This window comes from Oryza brachyantha, chromosome 1 (genome assembly GCF_000231095.2).
Source record: "Oryza brachyantha chromosome 1, ObraRS2, whole genome shotgun sequence".
In the NCBI taxonomy this organism is placed as follows: domain Eukaryota; kingdom Viridiplantae; phylum Streptophyta; class Magnoliopsida; order Poales; family Poaceae; genus Oryza; species Oryza brachyantha.
This window is the reverse complement of record NC_023163.2, coordinates 4,628,912-4,649,427: the sequence shown is the minus strand read 5'-3', so window position 1 is coordinate 4,649,427 and position 20,516 is coordinate 4,628,912. Positions and strand designations below refer to the sequence as shown.

The 20,516-nt window shown below is 41.3% G+C and overlaps 2 protein-coding genes across 3 annotated transcripts; one reads left to right on the top strand and one right to left on the bottom strand.

The window, feature by feature from the left end:
- Window positions 1-10,664: 10,664 nt before the first annotated feature.
- On the top strand, window positions 10,665-13,165 carry LOC102712854 (protein SPEAR2-like). 2 transcript variants are annotated; one of them, XM_006643838.3, is made up of 5 exons: window positions 10,665-11,529; window positions 11,629-11,763; window positions 11,844-12,031; window positions 12,414-12,588; window positions 12,685-13,165. In XM_006643838.3, exons 1-5 carry the CDS (start codon window positions 11,116-11,118, stop codon window positions 12,829-12,831), a joined length of 1,059 nt encoding a protein of 352 aa, XP_006643901.3. In that variant the 5' UTR covers window positions 10,665-11,115; the 3' UTR covers window positions 12,832-13,165. The 2 variants fall into 2 exon arrangements, with proteins under 2 accessions (XP_006643901.3, XP_040379280.1); XM_040523346.1 differs by having other exon boundaries at window positions 10,668-11,529; window positions 12,468-12,588.
- A 266-nt stretch (window positions 13,166-13,431) lies between these two features.
- On the bottom strand, window positions 13,432-17,985 carry LOC102712578 (sodium/calcium exchanger NCL1). The gene is made up of 7 exons (XM_006643837.2): window positions 17,561-17,985; window positions 15,594-15,782; window positions 15,057-15,238; window positions 14,789-14,934; window positions 14,425-14,692; window positions 14,020-14,322; window positions 13,432-13,904 (listed from the first exon to the last, which is right to left on the bottom strand). Exons 1-7 carry the CDS (start codon window positions 17,955-17,957, stop codon window positions 13,656-13,658), a joined length of 1,734 nt encoding a protein of 577 aa, XP_006643900.1. The 5' UTR covers window positions 17,958-17,985; the 3' UTR covers window positions 13,432-13,655.
- Between the last annotated feature and the right edge of the window lie 2,531 nt (window positions 17,986-20,516).

The following is a 20,516-nucleotide window of genomic DNA, read 5'->3' as shown; positions in this document are numbered from 1 at the left end:
CCTTCCGACATCCGATCAAACATTTGGCGTGACACTTCTTCTAAAATTTTTCTCAATCTAAACACCACCCTAGCTCCGGTGCATCGGTAGAGGAAAAGGACTGAGAACCCTCCAGCTTAGCCCCTAGAGTAGAGAAAACACATTGTGAGCTAAAACCATAGAACCCGTACGTAGCTCGTCATGCCATGGTTGTTACCTCCCCCCTCCCCACACACGCTGCACTCCAGTGTTTTTTTTTTCTCTCGCCTCAAAGTCTACGGCTCTACACCTTTAAAAACAAGTAAAGAAACAGCTAAAAGCGAAGGAAATATATCATCGGTAGTTAGGGTGTGTTTGGTTCACGGTCGAGGCTGGATGGGATATGGCGGTCCTTATTTTGTTGGATATAGCGATCCAGTTTTTTGTTTGGTTGTGTGAACATGTCGATCCAGTCTTTTGTATGGTCGTAGGGATAAAGATGGATCTGGCGATCAAGTTTATTGTTTGGTTGGAGGGATTAGGATGAATTTGTAGGTGTGGTCACCTCTCACTTGAGATGATGAGTATAACCCCCATCAAATTATTAATACACAATACAAATCATAAAATTTCCAATAATTTACACTACAATCTCCATTATAAATACACATATAAAAAAGAAAAAAAATAAGAAAGCGGCTGGATCTGGGCGCCACCGCCTCCTTCCCCCGGCCGCCGCCGCTGCCTCCCCCCGCCGACCAGCGCCTCGCGCCTCCTCCCCCAGCCGCCGCCAACGGCTCCTCCTCCACCCGTCCGTCGCCTCGTGCCTCCTCCCCCGGTCGCCGCCTCGCGCCTCCTCCTCTCGGCCGCTCGCCGCCGCGCTCGTTGCCGGCACCGGCGCTCGCCGCTGCTCCCTCCTCCAGCCGCAGGATGTCCTCGTCGTCGTCGCCGGGCACGCATCGGCATCGCCGTCGCCGCCGCTCCCTCCTCCCGATGGCAGCATGTCGTTGTCGTCGTCGCCGGGCCCGCATTGGCATTGCCATCGCCGCCGCGCTCGTCGCTGCTCCCTCCTCCCGGTCGCAACACATCGTCGTCGTCGGGCCCGCATCGGTATCGCCGTCGCCGCCATGCTCGTAGCCCGCTCGTCGTCGCTCACCCGCTCTCTCCACGCGGTGACGCGACCGCTCGCCTGCTCGCCCGACTCGCCCGGGCGGCCAAATCCAGGGAAATCGGCCGGATTCATCCATCCGGGAATATTCCCCTCCGGGCCGCCCTATCCGACTCCTGCCCATCAACCAAACACCTAAAAAAATGGGCCGCCATATCCTATCCACCTAAAACCATCCATCCAAACACACCCTTAAAGACCAGAGTTTGTTCCCAAAGTTCAGATTTTCAAGGGGATCATACATCTTCATTAAGAACCTTATAATACAACGGGACTCTTTCAACCTTTTTTTACTTTTTTCCTTTTCTGTGAAGGCAAGATCCGGTAACTTTTTAACCTTGGAGGGCGTAGCATAAACATATTTTTAGGAGAGGTAATTACAGTTCCTCATTCACACCAGAAATTTCTGGGTACTTTGAGAGGACGGAGAAAAATCTCCATGCGATCCATAATTCCAGAAAAATCTCCTAGCGATCCATATAGGCCCAGCTAATTTAGAACGCGTTGATGAGATCCCGACAACTGACAACTGGACCATGCATCGGCGGAGGTCTCTATCACTTTCCGAGATGGCACAGACAGTGATGGAATGGGTGCAAGGTACGCAGCGTTCTGACCTGAAAGAAGCAGAGATCTTCGCAGGGCAAGCGAGGACCACACGAAAGGGAGCCCTGGGCAGCTGGCCGGCTATAGCGAGCAGCGATTCCTGCCTGTGCCTCCCCTGCCAGAAACTACCCAGAATTACTACACAAGCGTGCGTTGCTGCTGCAGTGCAGGGGTTAATCAATAACTGGCACAACCGATGGCCACATATTACAACAATCTTTCTTTCTTTCGTTTTTTCCTACTAAATGATGTGCATCGATCGGTCCATGAACAGCTAGCAATGGTTCAAGCTAGTGCATGGTCAGCTCAACCACTACAGCAGCGTGCACCTACGCTACACTACAGTACTAGAGCCCCCCGTGGGCGTGCGCGCATGGATGCCGTTGCGTGATCACTCGGTGGGCGGTGGTACGTACGTAGCAGCTAGCTAGCACGTACGCCACCATCCATCTGTGGGCACCGTATCTGTGTGGCAACGACGCGAGATCCACGGAGGATCGATGCATCTTGTGGGGGTGGAGGAGGGGTGTGATGCGAGTTTGTTGGAGCTTGAAAGCGGAAGGATTCGGTGGGGCGCCGGCCCGGCCGGACGGGGAAGGTGACGCGCGGGACACCCGCCGACCCGCGAAAGGTGCGTCGATCCGAGGCCAAAACCCACGCATGGGTGCTTTGGCTTGCCCGCTGCGGGGGCGGGTGATGCGTGCGAGCCGATCGCGAGCGAGCGAGGCCGGGCAGGTAGCTAGGCAGGAGACCGGGGCAGTACTAGATTTTTTTTTTTTGAAAACCAATACGGAGTACAAATTATTGTAGTCTGTCATAACGCGCGTACAGTCGTCCTTATAAACACAAGCACGTCTTACCTTACGAGCATTTTCAAAACCAGACTGATCATATTTTTAGATTGACAAAGTATTATAGGTGTCTCACTGTCGACTGGTGCATCATCTATCAAAAAAAGGGCTACAGCTTCGGTGCATATTACTTGTAGTATAATACTGCCAGTATAACTAATCCCGTCCATTGATTTAAAGGGTATTTTCGTACTTTGATTAATATTAGATTTGTATTTTTTATTTTTTATCACATTATGCACGGATAAAAAAAGCCCAGCAAGGCTCACTTACTATCACTGTAAAAAAGACGATATTGCCCTCTCAGAATTCTACTACACCTAAAATTATTGGTAGTATAATTTAATCACAACCGTCCAACAAAATTAGATCAGTGGTCTGGATTAAATTATACTACAAGTAATATGCACCGGAGTTGGCCTCATCAAAAAAAATAATTAGCTATAGATATGAACACTCGTGTTAAATCTAGTATTTGAATCCACGCGTCACACCAGAACATGACAAAACTCTTATTCCTCAAAGGCCCAACCCCAATATTTTCGAGCATAATTTTCTTTTCTCACCCTGTTCTCTACGTCAGCAACTTTTCTTGGTTACTATTTATATTTTTTTCGATTACTACATATAAGCCTGGGCGTTCGGTCCTTGGTTCAGTCTCGGTCTCGCTCTTCGATCTCTAGAGAAAATTCGGTCTTCCACAACTCGGGCCCGATCGGTCTTTAAAAAAACGCAAGACCAAGAAATTCGGTCTCGGTCCTGACCGAAGTGCCCGAAATTCGGTTACCCGGAGGCCGGCGGGAGGAGGCGGGGAGGCGGGCAGGAGGAGGCGCGGAGGGGAGGTGACGGAATTCAGTCTGTTTAGGTATTTCGGTTACTCGAGACCTGTACCCGAAGACCAGACCGAATTTTTCGGTCTTTCACCTCCTCCACCCGAGACCGGGACCGAATTTCTCGGTCTCGGTCTATTCGGTCTCGGTTTCAATTTATTCGGTTCGGTCTCTCGGTCTTGGTCTTTTTATGCCCCAGGCCTTCTACATACGTACGGCTACACATGCATACATACTGCACACGCCGATGATTGTGTCTCCTAGGATGCACTTAAAGAGACGGAGATTAGTCCCACTAAATCCAATTGGCATACCCACATATAGGTAATAATTGTAAACATTCAATTTTAAACCCTAATGGATAGTAGCAGGTCTAGTTTCTAGGCAAGTCGGGGGCAAGCTCCCCCACTACAAACTGACGTTAAATTCTAAAAAAAAATGGTTGAACACCGAAAAACAGTATTAGTCATCGGGTTCGACGGTGTTACTCGCTCCACCACTTTAATGGAAGCAAAAATTTTCTTTTATTTTCGACAGCTATTAATTATCGTTGCACACATCTAAAACTAGTTATCTAGCTGCTAATTAACTAGCAAACAGGAAAGAGATATCCTGCATGCACGAGAAAGATCTGGTTGTTAGATATACGATGACATGGGAGATCGAGATGCCATGTCCACAATATGGAGGTAGCTAGCTACTCTTTCCATAGCTGAATGTTGCTTGCAGTTGCATCGTACCGAAGCTGGTCGATCGAGGCAAGGATTGGGTTGCGTAGATAGCTTTGGTCCCCATAAGTTTTTGCCACCTTGTTGCATGGCTATGATAGAGCATGGCCATGTATGCATTTGCATGCTCTTCTACTTTGCAGCGTCTTGACAAAAACCCAGACAAAATTAGTGCAGGATATATATATGTGTGCTAATCTCACCAATCTGTGGTAGTAGAAGAGGATGACGTGTGTGTAATGACTTCGAACGCACTAGTACGTACGCGTATCGATCTACTGTGATGCTCAAAGATTTTGCATAAAATCTGACAAGATCTTTACTGAATGGTACCCCGTGAAAAGAAAATACTTAAAAGCGCATCCTTCTTGGTCCTAGTTTTTGAGCTTACGGTAAGTACACATGTTAATTAAAGCTCATGTTTCTGAACTATAAACTGTGCGTGGTTTCAGCTGAGCGATTCAGATTCCCCGGGGCCAGTGGAGCATACAAAAACGGATCTTCTCTAATCCACTTGATCCAAACAACCCAACTTGATGTACGTAGTACATATGCATCATGCAATTCTATGGGACAGGTTGCTGCTGTGGATTTAGGACCACCAGGATCAGGCTTGTACAAACCCTACCCAAAACAATCCTGGTGCAAGTTACCACTGAACAATCTCACCGTACAATCGATCACTCCATGACCAGTACACCACCAGCCTTGCCCCACTAGATTCAGAGAGTGCACGAAGCTTGCCATGGCAAACAAGCAGAAAACTCGACACAAAAATGTACAGAGAGAAGAAATTATAGAACAAAATCAATAGAAGAGCTAGCTTTAAAATTTTCTATGTCACTAGGAGCTAATATAGAGCCAATTTGTATAATAGTTACATATAAATATATGATACTGTACATCATTAATATATAATTCACCTATCATACAAACATAATGTCTTAGAGTTTGTACTGCAGCTGACTATAAATATGTAACCTGCTTTATTCTCTCTTCTTTCATCTCTCCTTCACATAAATATAAATATGACGTGATAATTTTTAAAGCCTGATTATATCACTTGTTATACTCGCTCTTAGCATTCACTCACCCATCTATCCATACACGTGTCATGCAGAGCATCACGTTCACATTCACACACACACTACACCAGCCAGCTGCAGCCAATCCAACATGCATGACCGATCAATCTAGGCCAATTAGGTCGCCCACATGCACCTCGTGCAGCAGTGAACGACACGATCTCGAGTGAGAGCGAGAGATAGAGAGGAGTCGATCTTCTGAACCGAGCTCTGCAATTTGCAGGTTGGTTGCAGAAAACGGTGCTCCGCAGTATCGCGACGGGAGACGAGGACCCCAAATAGGGGAGAGAAAGGAGGCGAGCCTCGTTGCCGAGCCGAGCGGGATGCCCCAAAACCGGGACGATGAAAGCGTCGGGAGATCACGATGAGATCACGTCCAAATCGGCGGGGATTTGCGAGAGGCGGAGAGGCAGTGAAAGGCTTGAAAGCGCCTTGTGGTGGTGCGGCTCAGCTGGAGGCTAGCTGGCTAGCTGCCCTGTCCTGCCCTGCCCCCTCTTGTTTTGGCTCCATGGAAACAGTTTTTTACATAAGGGTGGATGCTACGTAAATAGTCATAAAAATATAAAAAAAAATTGACAACATAGATTCATATGAGTTATATCACTGCACAAACATACAAGTTTAAATTTAACTTCTACAAGTTGTAGCAATAAAAATAAACAAAACTGAAACCAAGTATACACATATTCATAATTATTTTTTGCTACAACTTGTAGAAGTTGAATTTAAACTTGCATGTTTATGGAGTGATATAATTCATATTTATATGTCCTGTCAATTTTTTTATATTATTTGGTGATTATTTAAATGTCATACAAGCAACGGGTGGACCTCCATTCGTGTGCTACAAAACGGCATCCTTGGCTCCATTGAAATGCTTCTGCGTGGGCCCGTCTCACTGGCCAGACGAGGGAGTTAGGCCATTTGGCGTCGATCATTGTGGTCGATGTATGGGAAACCTTTGTCAGCCTCAGGCCCACTAGGGTCTCTGGCCTCCAGCTCCTTTTGATAGAAGTGTGCGTAGGATATATATCGACGTAGTTTTTTAGCACACGGGTGATATCCACCCGTTGCTTGCATGTTATCTAAATACTTATAAAAAATATAAAAAAATTAATAAAATAGATTAATATGAATTATATCACTCCACAAACAGTTTCAACTTCTACATGTGGTAACAAAAATAATTGTGAATATGCGTATACTAGTAGAAGTTGAATTTAAACATAGCATGTTTTTGGAGTGATACAACTCATATTAATCTATATTTTCAATTTTTTTGTATTTTTTATAACTATTTAGATGACATTACATAGGTGGACATGTGCTAAAAATAGTTTACCGGATATATATAGCTCATGATTTGATTTCTGGCTCCTCCTTGATTTGCTTAATTTGTTGGTCGAATTTTGAAAAGAAATAAGTGGTCTAGTGCCAAGAATGTATATAGGTTAACCGTTAACACATAATGAAAGTTAACTACTGACAAACTCACGATCGTATATGGATGTCCTTAATAGCAATTTATTTGATCATTTTTTTATTTATAAAGGAATCTCAAACCCCTAAACAATAGCTCCAAACGGGGGTGACAATGGAAAAAATTCTATCCTCTATCTACTTTTCTCATCTCCTTCATTCAGACAATAATACTGCTCACTTATCCGTATAACCCGATCTACTCCCCATACAATCGTACACGACGTGCTCCTCTCCATCAGTAAACTTAGAATAATAGGTGGCACGAATTGGGGTGTCGACCGCCCAACAACAAAGCTATAGGGGCATGAATATACATGTCGGCAGCTGATGTAGCTTTAATAAGATAAAAGTCTACCGACAAACTACAAAGACACATGCGATGATGGAAACCTCCAAGAGTATACCCGATAGATACAAGCCAACCCACCATCCAGATTTGACTAATATCGCTCATTTATGCTCAATCACCATCTAAATCTATGCATTTATGAAGATCATTCACCGCTGAATAGCTCGGTCAATCACGAATCTACCATGATGGTGTACTCTGCGGTAACGGAGAATACAACACTATGGAAAAAATATATAATGCGATGGCTAGTCAAATATTAAATCATAAGGTCATGTAAGAGTGTATGTTTTCTAAGGCAACGCGCAACTATTTAATGCTTTCTTCATCATGTGTCTTCGGTATTCTTTACTTTTTATAACGAGTCCGATATGCCTCGTAGAAAACACATACTAGAGTTATGGATTACTAATTTGTTATCTTTCCACATGAGCAGTCTATATACGTGCTGAGCTGAGACAACTTGCCACGAATTTGCATTGTGCATCCCTTCAATAGTAAAATGTAGTCACTGCTCAGTGTTCAAAGACAAGTGAAATCCGAATCTAAATTTTATTTTGTATTTTTATTAAATCTTTTTAATTACTCCTTATAGTTTGATCACTCTTGTTATTTTGAACAACATGATTCTTTTAATATATCTTTGACTGTGTTTTTATAATTAATATATAATAAATAAATGATTTTTTTATCAAAATACTCTTTATGATACCTTTATGATATCTTGTAGAGTCGTAACCAACAAGTTTCATATCATCACTTCTCGAGATGTACTCCAAGAGTTAACATTTCCCTTGCATAGTGTGACTATGCAATATATATACTACAACATGCTCACAATGCATATACCCCACAACATGCTAATGTTATATATACACCACAATCTATTTATAATACATATACATCACAATCTGCTCATAAAACATATACACCATAATCTGCATGTAATGCATATACATCATAATATGCTCATGATACACTATAACATGTTTCATCTTACTTAGGTGAATAGGGGTAAGGTGACACGGTATCAACCGTAACTATTAATTTCGCTAAATTATCTCCACACTATAGATTTTATGAGAGAACTATAAATTTTATGTTGAACCACAACCTTTGCATGTATTGTTAAAATGTTAACCAACTAACGAGTCATACTAAAGTCTATACATTTGAAATAATATATGAGCGATCGTGTGCAAAAATCTATTCTCTTATATATAAACTGTTATCTTTTTAATTATCTAATAATTTAGAAAAATATTTGAATTTTTGTAAAATTAATTAAAAATATATTTTAAAAAGAAAAATAAAAAACAAACCAACTTTTTAAACTATTTTTTTGCTTATTTTAACCCTAACAGTAGAAAATGATTCGCATTACTCTTAATTAACATCTTACTTTTGTTCTATTTATACAAAATCATATTTTAATTAGAATTTTTGTAATGTCATAGATGATGCCATTACTAAAGTTAATAAATATTTTATATTTTCTCATACTTGTTTACTTAAACTTTAAATTTTTGATGTTTAAATCAATTTTCACAAACAATGATAAGAAAAATTCTAAAAAAATATTAAAATATAAAATATAATGCACATCTGAGTATCCTATCAACACACAACGAAAAATACAACTTCTTCATATAGAAATAAAATGGAGAAATATTATTATGGAGTGAAGTAAATAAATTTCTATTGTTATAGGTACAAAACGAGCTAAAAAGAATATGGAGAGCTAAATGCTTTAGAAAAATAGTTTGATGCACTAAAGTTATATACTCTCTTTTTTTTAAAAATGAAACCTCAGATATTGATTAAAATATTACAATATTAATTAAACTATAAAATTCTAGTTTGACTTTAGAAATGAATATCATGTTTAGATTATTTGAAACTCCCAATCGGACATTGATCCAATAAACTGAAATGTTTTTACATTTTATATACTTATCTTACAAATCTAGCGTAATAAGTAATAGATGGACTTATATTTATGTGTGTGTGTATATATATATATAAAAGATAAACTTAAAAGAAGGTTTTATGTTTGCTCTCAGTATGTTAGAAATTACAACGTTTAGATCACAGTAGTAGCAAATTTAATAGACAGGATTCTGATCCAGAGCTTTTGGTGCGCCACGCCGGGGTCACGCCACATGACCTTTTTGGGCTTATTCTTCCTCGATGTCTGTGACACACTATCACCCCGTACTTCATCAGCTGCTGCAATAACCACATAACAAGCTTAATGATATGTTAATAAAAAACAATATTGGTGATAGTAATGTTTAAAGTGACGAGCAAGCTTAAGAAGATGATAAACAATTGCATAACCCAATAGAGTAAACGCGTTTGGAAAAACATGTAATTCTGGGTTTGATTTCCACTCGGTTTATCGGTTTTGATTTCCTTTTTTCAGCACCGACATCTTTGAAAAAGTCATTGTTGTGTTCTTTTTCCAGCACCACCAATTTGTTTATAAAATAAATTACCCACAAAACAATAATAGTAAATTAACATTTGTTTATTATTTAACTGCTTTAGATAACAATTTTGTTTAGATGACCTAACTAATTAATTATTACAATTTAGATTTATTCCCAATTTTATAGCATTGTCTATTATAATTTTATATCTAAGATATATCAAGACAATAGATTGAAAATTTTAGGGCAAATTTGCTACATGTCACTAAAGATAATAATAGTAAATTAACATTTGTTTATTATTAACTATTTTATATAATCAATTTTCTTTAGATGACCCAACTAATTAATTATTACAATTTAGATATATTTTTAAATTTATAGCGTTGTTTGTTATAATTTTATATATAAGATATATTAAGACAATAGTTTAAAAATTTTAGGACAAATTTGCTACAGGGCACTGAAAGTTTATGCTCTTTGCTATAGAACACTAAAAGATCGTGATTTGGTCAGAGGGCACCGTAAAAAATTGATAATTAGCCACACTTATGGCATTATTTTATATTTTCGTCGGTTTTGGAGAGAGAAAAAGTAATGAAAATATCAAAAATATTTGTAGCTATCTTGGAGGTGTTTCTTGTAGTACTCAGCTCCCTCTCAAAGAGTTCATTCTTCTTAAATTTCTTGTATTTTTTTCTACATAAACTATTTTTTAAAAAATCAAAGGGAATAGAACCTATAGAACTTCATTTAAAATAACATAACAATGTTTAGTGCACGCTTCAAATCAATTCTATCTATTATTGACTCGACACATGATTTATTTTCAAAAAATATTTAATTTAAATAATTAAGATTTACTTGACCCGGTGCAACGTACGGATATTTTTTTATTAATAAAGGTAAACAAACACATATTTTCAAGTTTAAAGATAAAAAATATATAATTAAAACATAAAAATGACTTAAATCTACATGGGCATTCTGCGTGGGCCAACATAGTAGTTTATTTTAAAAAAATAAGACCAAGAGGCCAGTTATCACGGGCGCTTAGTTTGCCGCAGCCGTTCGCTCTGAACTGTCCCACCCTTTGCTCCTGGCATTTCGGCCCCCTTCACTCCTACAACCTTGGAGAAGGCGAAGGCGAAAGCCGAGAGAGACAACGGGGGGCGTGTGCGATTGGATCGAGAGAATAGGAAGCAAAGTGGAGCGAGGGTTTGGGCGGCAAATCAGCCGAGCGAGAGGAACAAGATTCCTTCGTTCGACGTGCGACGACGACGACGATCCATCCCCCTCTATCTATCTGGATCTCCTGCTCCCGAGTCTCCCGCGCCTGCGCCTGCCACCCAATCACCTCACCGCTCGCTCCCACACTCTTCGCCTCATCCTCCTCACCTATATATACCCCCCTCAGCTCATGCGCCTCCATTGCCCCGCGCCTCCCTCCTCCTCCTCCTCGATCGGATTCGGTAGCCTGCGACAACCGTGCTGCGCTGCGGTTGCGGTTGCATGCGCCCGCGTTCATCTCTCCTCCCTGTCTTCTTCTTTGATCGGGGATAGGTTGCCTGCGATCGTCAAGAACCGGCCGAGGCGTGTGATGCGCGGTTGATTTGGTGCGGAGATATGGTGCAGGAGCACGGCGGGAGTAATCACCTGCAGCTGCAGCAGCAGCTGGCGAAGTACGGCGGCGGCGGCGGCAGTATGGCGGGCACCGGCGTCGCGCGGGCGTCGAGAAAGAACAAGCCGAAAAAGATTCCGCAGCGCGGTCTCGGCGTGGCGCAACTGGAGAAACTCCGGATCGAGGAGCAGAAGAAGATAGAGGGTGGAGGAGGAGGCACTGTGTTGTCCTCCCACGCGCTCGGCGGTGATGGCAGCCTCGTCCATCACCTCCCTCCGCCGCCGCCGACTCTCGCGTTCAGCGCCCTGCAGTCGAGGTCGGCGGTGGACGGTGGCTTCTCGCCGGCGCTCTGGAGTCCAGTGGATCCCATCAAACATGCGTACAAGAGGAGCACATGCCCGCAGCCTCCATCCCCAATGGTACGTGCCCCCGCCTCGATCTCTTCGTGTCACGGCGCGGCGGGCACCGCCGGCGTGGCCTCAGTTCTTAAACCCGTTCAAATCTTTTGGCCTGTTCAGGTGAGCACGGGCCTGTCGCTGACGGCGTCGTCGCGCCACCCAACGGAGCCCCCTTCAAACCAAATGTACAGAAGCAGCAGCAGCAGGAGCAGCGTCACGGCAGCGGCGGCGTCGGCGGCGGCAGAGGAGGAGAGGGTATGTCTCAAGCCTCGACGCGTGGTGGGTGATTGCGCATGTGATGGTCGCTAAATGTGAGCGTGGTTAGAGTTTTGCAGGAGACGGCCGGCGTGGATAGGTCCTGGCCGTTCATGTTCGAGGGCATGGCCGCCTTCAGGACGACGAGCAGAGCCCCTCCTCCGGTGGTGCCTTTCTCCACGAGGACGACGACCGGCGAGCTGGTCGGGTTGGCCGATGTTTGTTCTGACCTGAGTAGATACGAGTTGAGAGCATCAAATTATTTCAGGTAGATTTGCAATGCGAATTCACTTGTTGGCTCTGTGCTTTATATCTGAAACAAAGATTCCGTTTTTGTTTTAAGAGTTACAATCATTCATAAACAAAATTGAGTCTTTACTCGGTTTTCTCTTGCTTTTTACTCGGTTTCATCTGCATCACTACAAAGTAAAAGTATTCACTGTTTTGTCAAATTGATCTTTCCAGGTTTTCTCTTTTTTTTTTTCTGAACACAAGTCTCCTGTGTAATACTAGCAGAAAGCAAAGACCAAAAGAATGAATTTGAATACCTTGTTTCCCTGAAGAAAAGTACCACGTTCGGGTGCATTCTTTTTTCTTCTTCGGAAAGGGTTTTCACGGATAATTTGATTATGCTTTGATATGTGATGCAGTGCCAATGCAAATTATTCAGACTGGACAACTGACTTTGCTCATTGCATAAGCAGCAAGGAGAACGGCCGTGCCAGAGAACCTGCCTTTCTCACCTTGAGTTCACAGCCTCCACACCTCATCAAGCAGCCTCATGTGATGCCATCGTATAACGACTTCAGTGCCATGGCATCTCAGGCAAGTGAATGATGATGCTCTACCATATTCTGAAACCTGTAATGTGTCATTTGGCTGTGAAATTGTGTTGGACTAACTGATGAATCTGAACTTCAGGGAAACGACATTCCGTCATCGTCGTCGTCGCAGCCATTCTACAGCTTCCTTCCAGTCGGTCCGGTTCGCTGCGAAAGAACCTTGAGCGAGTGCAAGGTCGACGTATCCGAAGGCATCGACTTAGAGCTGAAGCTAGGAAATTGCTGAACTGAACTTATCCTGTTGCTTTCTCAAAAAAAAAAAAAAAATCTGCAATGAGCTTTACCCAGTTATCCTGTCATGTGGAAAAAACTAGGAACTTGTTTAGTCAGTAAGATCAGATGTATCATCAGTTGCTTTTAGAAGATGTTTTCACTTCCAATAAACATCTGCTGATGGTTAAATTGTCACCCATTTCATTTCTAGCACAGCAGAGAGTATGGCATAATAGAAAAAATGAAGCATTTATATTTACACATGGGTCCAGATAAGATCGTGCCAAATGTAGTAGAAACTCAACAGAAAAGGGTGTCAGATGAATACATCATGTAGTGTTGATGCAGCAACAGCTTCAACAAGGAAATGAAAGCATGTGCTGGATGGGCACTACAGCTAACGTGTGGGGTCTGTTTTTCACAGATCTAGCACGCGGCATAGTGTAGTACGCGGCATAGTGAAACTGAACATGTTCAGACACGGATGAGATTTGTTTCAATTAGAAATTTAAATAAATTTTTGTAAATGTAATCTACGGTTGCACTACACGTCGATTTTTCTTCACAGAAAGGGTAAAGTTTAGCAGAACTTTTCAACTGCCTAGAATGCCAATTCCAGAATTGAGCTTTGCTACTTTCAGGTAACTCTCAATTGTTATTGTGTTCATGTCTGTTCAACATCAGAATAAACTAGAACAAAAAGGAACTTTAAGATAGGCACAACATACAATGCAAAGCGTGAAGTCTAGACAGATAAATTACAGGGGGTGGGGGCGCAAATTTACAAGATCAAACTGAAACAATAGTAGCCGTCAAAAGCAGTTCAGAAGCGTTAGCTTATGACCAGCCAAAGACGAAGTCGAGGATGTAGACGACGACGAGCGAAAGCGGGTACAGCATGTATGCCACAAGACAGGTCCAGAGTGGGAATGTGGTTTTGAAGCTTGTGAAGAGTCCCATGATGACGCAGACGAGCAGAATTATAAGCACCTCTGATGAGAAGTCCCATGTCAAATTCCTGATGTAAATGAGCGCCAAGAACACGCCCAAGCACAGCGTGTTGTTCATGGTCACACCACCATATACCTGCAAAAAGAAGAGTACAACACTCAAAATCAGTAACATTTTAGTGTACATCTGAATTGGAAGTAGAAACGGTTTTCAAAGCTAAAAGGAATCACTGCTTCTTTCAGTGATGTACCTCAGAGAAAGTAAGGGAACTGGTCCGTAGCTTCTTCCTGCTAGCGAAGATGATCGCAGATACAGCCTCGCTGGAGTTGGTTGCCAGCGGGAGGGCGATGAACGAAATGAAGAAGGATGGGATGTGCGAGGCGTTGGAGAAGTTGTGGACTGCATCAACAAGCGGGTCAGCGAATGCAGCAGCAATGGCACTGCCCAGAAGCAGGAGCCCCACGGCTTTGGTGATGCACCACCCAGGGTTCTCAACGCTCTCCACTGTCTCATCAGATGCTTCTACCAGCAGGTCGTGCTCCTGCCTTGTTCTCTGTATAATTCAGACATTTTTTCAGCATTTAAACCTAGATTTTCAGGAAATTCTCATATGAATGGAAAATCTTATTAAAAACCAAGTAAGAGAACTATATACCGCATGGTAATCACTCATAAACTTGGTGGAATAGGCACCACTACCCGGCACACTGCGCTTGGCCTCGTGTAGCCACCTCTTCATCCCCTCGACAAACTCTGCTTCCTCGACGACCGTATTGCGTGATGTGTCGAAGTCATTCATGATCTTGTCAACAGCATCCTCCTTGTCAAAGTCAATCTCCTCAAAGTTGATCCCAACGAGAAGCGCATGAAGCTCAGATCGGGACAAGGTTTGGCTCTGATCCATGTCAATCTTGTGGAACAACCTGCGTGTGAGGATATACAAGGTTCATGTGATGTAAGAAAATGTTCATGAACTTTCTGTTGGCATATCGACAGCAGTAATATGTCTAAGCACCAACTTTTTAATGACATTTTCATTAGGTGTGCCATCCTCATTAAGCAGACGCCCGAGCGCTTCCTTTTGGGCATTCCTGAGGATTCCGGAGATCACATGCTTGTGCTTTGCATATGCAAGCTTCCTCCTCTGAATCCATGGCTGGAAAACCTGAAGCAAAATGCAGAACCTAACAGTCAAAATCTAGAGATTAGAGTTTGCAACCTTTGCCATCGTTTCAGGAGGCTCTCAAGTGTCCTTACTCACAAGACTATAAACATGATTGTGATTACCTGGTATAGACAATAGGCGAGCACGAGCAAGAATGAGACAATAAGTGCCAGCAAAACAGCTAGACGCTGTCCGTGGTGAGTCTTCAACATTTTCGGGAACTGAGCTATGATAAAGGGAATAACAGATATTCCCATGATCCGTGCTGCATAGCTGGTTTGTACATCAGTTGAAATACCTGTGCCTGAAAAAGAAAGTTTGTGGATCTACATTCAATGGCTATTACTAGTAGTAGATCAAAGAAATAGAAGGGCAAGCTTAGCACAGTATTGAGAATTAGTAGCAGTAGGCTTGTGGTTTTTGACATGTTAACCCTAACTGCCAAATAGAATACATTCATAAACAGAAGCAGCCATAGATCAGTGTATATGGAAATGTAAGATTTGTGTAATCATATTAAACATTACTCCACGAAAGATGCAGCCATGTAGAGATATAAACTGAAGCTCCACCACTCTACTTTAGGATTTAGATGTTACAGGATCACCAAGCACCATAGACTACATTAATAACAATCTTAAATACAAGAAGCAATTTACCAGTTAAGCTGAAGCCCTTATTGTTCTGTAAATCAACTGCAACACCATTTGGCCCAATGTCACACTTGCCAACAACAACACAGGTTCCCCAGAGCACGGTGAGAAGAAAGACAGTCGAACCAGCAAGCAACCCCATTCCGATCAGGACTTGACTTTGTGCGGTCTCTCTGCTCCCGGACAGACCAGACACTGTTATTGTGACAGAACAAATAGATCAGAACTGTGATTGGGCGTGTGTACGAATGCAGATGAAGCACAGGGTTGGATATTCAGCGCAGTAAAGCATGAGTAGCTTCATGATTGTAGCACATGGACCTGGAGAAATCTGTTTTGAGCAATATGCTATATGAAAAATGCATATATAACTACATGTTTTTAGATTGAGTAATATTCTTTTTATATAATGACAACAAAGGGATTGTTTTTTACACAGCGACAAGTTATCCATTATTATGCAACTATTATTCATTTTTTGTGATTTGTTTTGTCAATAAATTAAGTTTAGGCATGACCTATGTTTTTCTTATATTTTCAAAAAAGTTCAAGACAAATAATCAAACATATATCTAAAAGTCGATGGTGTCAAACATTACATATCTCTTAGAGATGGTACAAAAGAGTTGATGGGTGATAGATTCACTGACACCACCCTTCTTTTAGAAGAGTATAAATAGGGTAAGTGTTAAATTAACAGAACAATCATTTAATTTCAGATCTCTTTGCAAAAAGAAGAGTATAAATAGGGTAAGTGTTAAATTAATAGAACAATCATTTAATTTCAGATCTCTTTGCAATCAATGTATCAAACCTGCCAGCTATGCTATTACAGTAGTTTACAGCCAAATCAGTACTCTACTTTTTTTAATAAATTAGTACATGAAGATGTGTAGATGGCTATAAATTTCACTAGTACTGGAGCTATGTTTCTTACGATCTATGGAGAACTTAGGTTCTTTATGGTGCAGGAAAGCAATTAACCAAGAGGGCACCTTCTTGGAAAACTTTACAAATCTCAGAGCGAAGTAGTTAAAATAACGTAAACATTTACTATGCCACAAATGTTTACCGTGAGAGTTAAAGCATGTGATTGATGTGATCTTCTGATATTTTCGCGTGACAAGATCGGCACTGGTCTTGAAAGGAAGACATAACAGAAAAGCATAAATTTTAGAAAGCCAAACTCCAACTACTCTATCCAGTTGCAGAACATGCTGCCTTATGATGTCTTAAGCTAAGCTACAGTAATTTGGTTAAATATAACTTGGAGCTTTGGATGTAAAGTGGTAGGAGTAAAATATCAAATATATGCCCTACTGATTTCCTCTGAAATATCATATTTGTTATGTACAATAATACAAGATACATGCAACACAGTAAAAGTCGATCACATCAACCAATCAAATACATGCAATTCACAAAGATATATTCCATACAAAAGGTCAATTATGCAAGAACATGATAATAAAAGGTAATGAGAAAGCGGGAAAAGTCAAAATCACAGGACAAGCACTGGTGGAACTTTAGCAGCTTATCTGACACATTTCAGAGAAAAAGTAGAGCTCATCAGAACTAATTCCTGGAATAAGCAGAGGAGGTTAATCAAAAGGCATACTTTACTACTAGAGCTTATACTCTGTTTTTATTTTTTTTGAAATATAACGCACTCTAGTTCAGTCACAAGACTAACAAGTAGTATCACGTAGTACTTCAGATCTGAAACAAGCCAAGAGTCGAACATTTTTCTGTCTTCACGAACACGCTGAATTTTACCAGTCTAATTCCAAGAAAAATTCTGAACCTTGGATGTTAAAATATCCGAAAGTTTTACTCCTAGAGTGAGAGAGAAGAGAGCTTGGAGTAGTCCTAAACCTTCAACCAACCAGACGAGTAGGCAAACTATCGAATACGTCTCAGTTCATCAAAGAACATAAGAGGCCAACGAAGGAAGCAAGCAAGTACGAGCTTACCGAGGACAAGGAGCGCGTCCGGGAGGGCGCCGAGGATGGGGAGGAGGAGGCCGCCGACGAGGCCGGGCCCCATGATCTCGAGCAGCAGCTCACTGCCGGCCGACAGGAAGGTGGCCGCCTTGTACATGAGGAACCCATAGGCGAGCACCAGGAACACGTTCCCGAGCACGGTGGTGGTGCAGGGGAGGAACCCGTACGACTGCTCGCACTTCTCCCCCGCGGCCGCCGGCGAGGCGGAGGTGGAGAGGCGTAACACGGCCGAGACCGGGTTGGAGGAGAGGAGGGAGGTGGACGGTGCCGCTGGCGAGCCGTCGGAGATGAGGCGGCCGTAGGCGGCGGCGGCCAGGAGGAACAGGAGGAGCGGGACGAGCGGGAAGGAGCGGCGGCGAGTCGCCATTGCGGGGAGGGAGGTGATGGGCGGCTTCTCGGGTAGGGATGGGTTGGTGCGCGTAGCTTTATATGCTGCGATCTGGTGATTTATTGTTTTCTTTAATTTCTTTCCTTATTTTATTTTTATAATATAAAATAAAGTTTGCCTTATTTGAGATCAACGGCGAGGAGAGGCTCGCCGGAAAGAGCCGAATCCAAATGATCATACGTACGCCTTGGTTAAAGTGGATGTACATTCCTTACGTAGCTAAATGTTATACTCGTACTACTTTCACTTTGGTAAAAAGATATATACTTTCTCCTACTGGAGCAAATAATATAACTAATAAATTTCAAACAAACCATACTAATATATTATAGCAGATATACACTCTAGAACCATAAAAAGCACAAATGAAATCCTATTGAACGCCAAAGTGCTAACAAGCGAACGTCTCTGCTCACTAACCCACACAAGTACTTTTTGTGTACATACATAAGTACGTACGTATGTGTGTATATATATAAATAATGTTTTAGTGTATAATATTTACCTATACAACTTTCAAAGATGACAGTCTTAAAATAGGCATCTTTTCTACTAGATAATTTATATTTAAATTTATTTATATGTACATTTTTATATATAAACATTCTATCACAAAAGGTATAAAAATATATGTATAAACTATCTAAGTTACATAAATATTCAAGCTTATTAACAAACGCGCGAGAATTCATCCATTAGATCAGCCCACTAAACTCATATACAAGTATTGACGTCTTCTAACAAGAATAAACACCAGGGAGTTACGATGTTCCGTCGGGATCACATGACTCCGACGACGTCTAAGTAAAATATAAGGTTAAATTGTTTAGACAATGTTGTATGTCTACTTACTAAAAGACCGTCACTGTCACAATATTTTCTTCTTTTTATTTCCATGTGGCACAGTGGAGGCCAGAAAATTGCAACAATGTCAGTCTAGCACTTTGGTACCCAACGGTTCATCTATCACATCCTCTATCCTAAAAATAGTGGATTGGTGGATGAAAGGTAAAGATTAAGCTCCAGCAGAACATCCATCTTATCCTTTATTTTTATATGACATCCATATTTAGAGAGAGAAACTCTATATTTAGATGTTCTCTTTCCATCCTCTAAAGAAATATAGAGGATGTCATATATGGATGATCTGCTAAAATAAAAAAGATATAAATGATAGAAACTATTTTAGATGATCATCTAAATGAAGATATAAATGATTTAATTTAGATGATTTATTGAGGACTCTCTTGGCTTACTCATGTAGAGTACATCCACTTGACTGCCCAGATAGGGGACTTGATGCAAATAGGAATCACATGCCTGGCCACGAGAAAGCTATTCCAATTTTCATTCCCCAGGAACTGAGTAGGGCGAACAAAAATGTATACATTTATCGCGTTATATTGGCTTCAAAGCGTTTGACCAAGCCACGTGTAGAGTCTGATCGGCAGGGCTGTGGGTCCAAGAATCTGTATTTTAGGCTATTTTTAGTGGCTATTTTTATTTCATAGTTTCTAAGTCACGTCAGTGTTTTAGTTTTATTCTGGAAAATAAAAGATCTCTTAGTGGTCTCTTTTATTTCACAATTTTATAGACTTGATAGATCATTAAATTTCTGTATGAGAGTAATTGCTACGTGATAGGAAAATATGAGATGGACCCGTACAAATCTAGATGAAAGAAAGTTTTAGCCTCAATGGACTTTTATTTGGTTTCAAAAACTATTATTAATCAAATACATCAATAATAGTTTTTCGAAACAAAAACCCACTTAACCTAGGTTAAATGACACATGGCAACACACCCTTAGGCCGCGTTCGGCTTGAGGGGATAAGTTAACTTATCCTTGGCACGGAAAACGTAGTAATAGATTAGCACATGATTAATTAATTATTCATTATTAAAAAATATAAAATAGATTAGTATGATTTTTTATAATAACTTTTCTATAGAATTTTTTTGCGAAAAATATACCGTTTAACAGTTCAAAAAGCGTGCGCATGGAAAACGAAGGACATAAGTTAACTTATGGGTGGCAACGAACACGCCTCCCCCCGCCCTCAACTATAGTCAAAATCTAAACATCAATCCGCACGAAACCAAATATTTTACCCCCTGCTAAATTATTAACCGTTTAAGATACTACTCTAGCAATGTTTTTAAGTTTGGCAATTAATTAAGAGTTGACTTTTAGACTTTGACAATAGTTTAGGAGGTAAAATGAACTTCACCTTTTTTTTTCTGATGAGCAAGGGAAACTGGATAATTTCCTCGCATAAAGACCATTCCAAGAGTGCTATATCATATAAAAAGTTTAGAGTGACGAAGCAAAGTCTCTAATGCACAATTTCATTTTCATCGTTTCAGCTAATAGTTATAGTATTTAATAGTGACCTTCTAGTTATTATATGAGAGATTTAACACACTAATCTTCAATACCAATTTCAACTAGTTTAATAGTCTTGGACTAAGGGTATGCCCAGTTCATCATAAAACACGTCCTTTCTCTTCATAATAATGTTGCTATATTATTAAAAT

What these genes read in the sequence shown, in the direction of transcription:
- LOC102712578 (XM_006643837.2), bottom strand. Translation starts at nt 17,957, where the DNA reads ATGGCGACTCGCCGCCGCTCCTTCCCGCTCGTCCCGCTCCTCCTGTTC. An exon ending in AATGAAAATGTCATTAAAAA is followed by an intron (nt 14,693 to 14,788) that starts GTTGGTGCTTAG and finishes CCTCACACGCAG; the next exon opens with GTTGTTCCACAAGATTGACA. An exon ending in TTATGAGTGATTACCATGCG is followed by an intron (nt 14,323 to 14,424) that starts GTATATAGTTCT and finishes TGAATTATACAG; the next exon opens with AGAACAAGGCAGGAGCACGA.
- LOC102712854 (XM_006643838.3), top strand. Translation starts at nt 11,116, where the DNA reads ATGGTGCAGGAGCACGGCGGGAGTAATCACCTGCAGCTGCAGCAGCAG. An exon ending in CGCAGCCTCCATCCCCAATG is followed by an intron (nt 11,530 to 11,628) that starts GTACGTGCCCCC and finishes TGGCCTGTTCAG; the next exon opens with GTGAGCACGGGCCTGTCGCT. An exon ending in TCAGTGCCATGGCATCTCAG is followed by an intron (nt 12,589 to 12,684) that starts GCAAGTGAATGA and finishes TCTGAACTTCAG; the next exon opens with GGAAACGACATTCCGTCATC.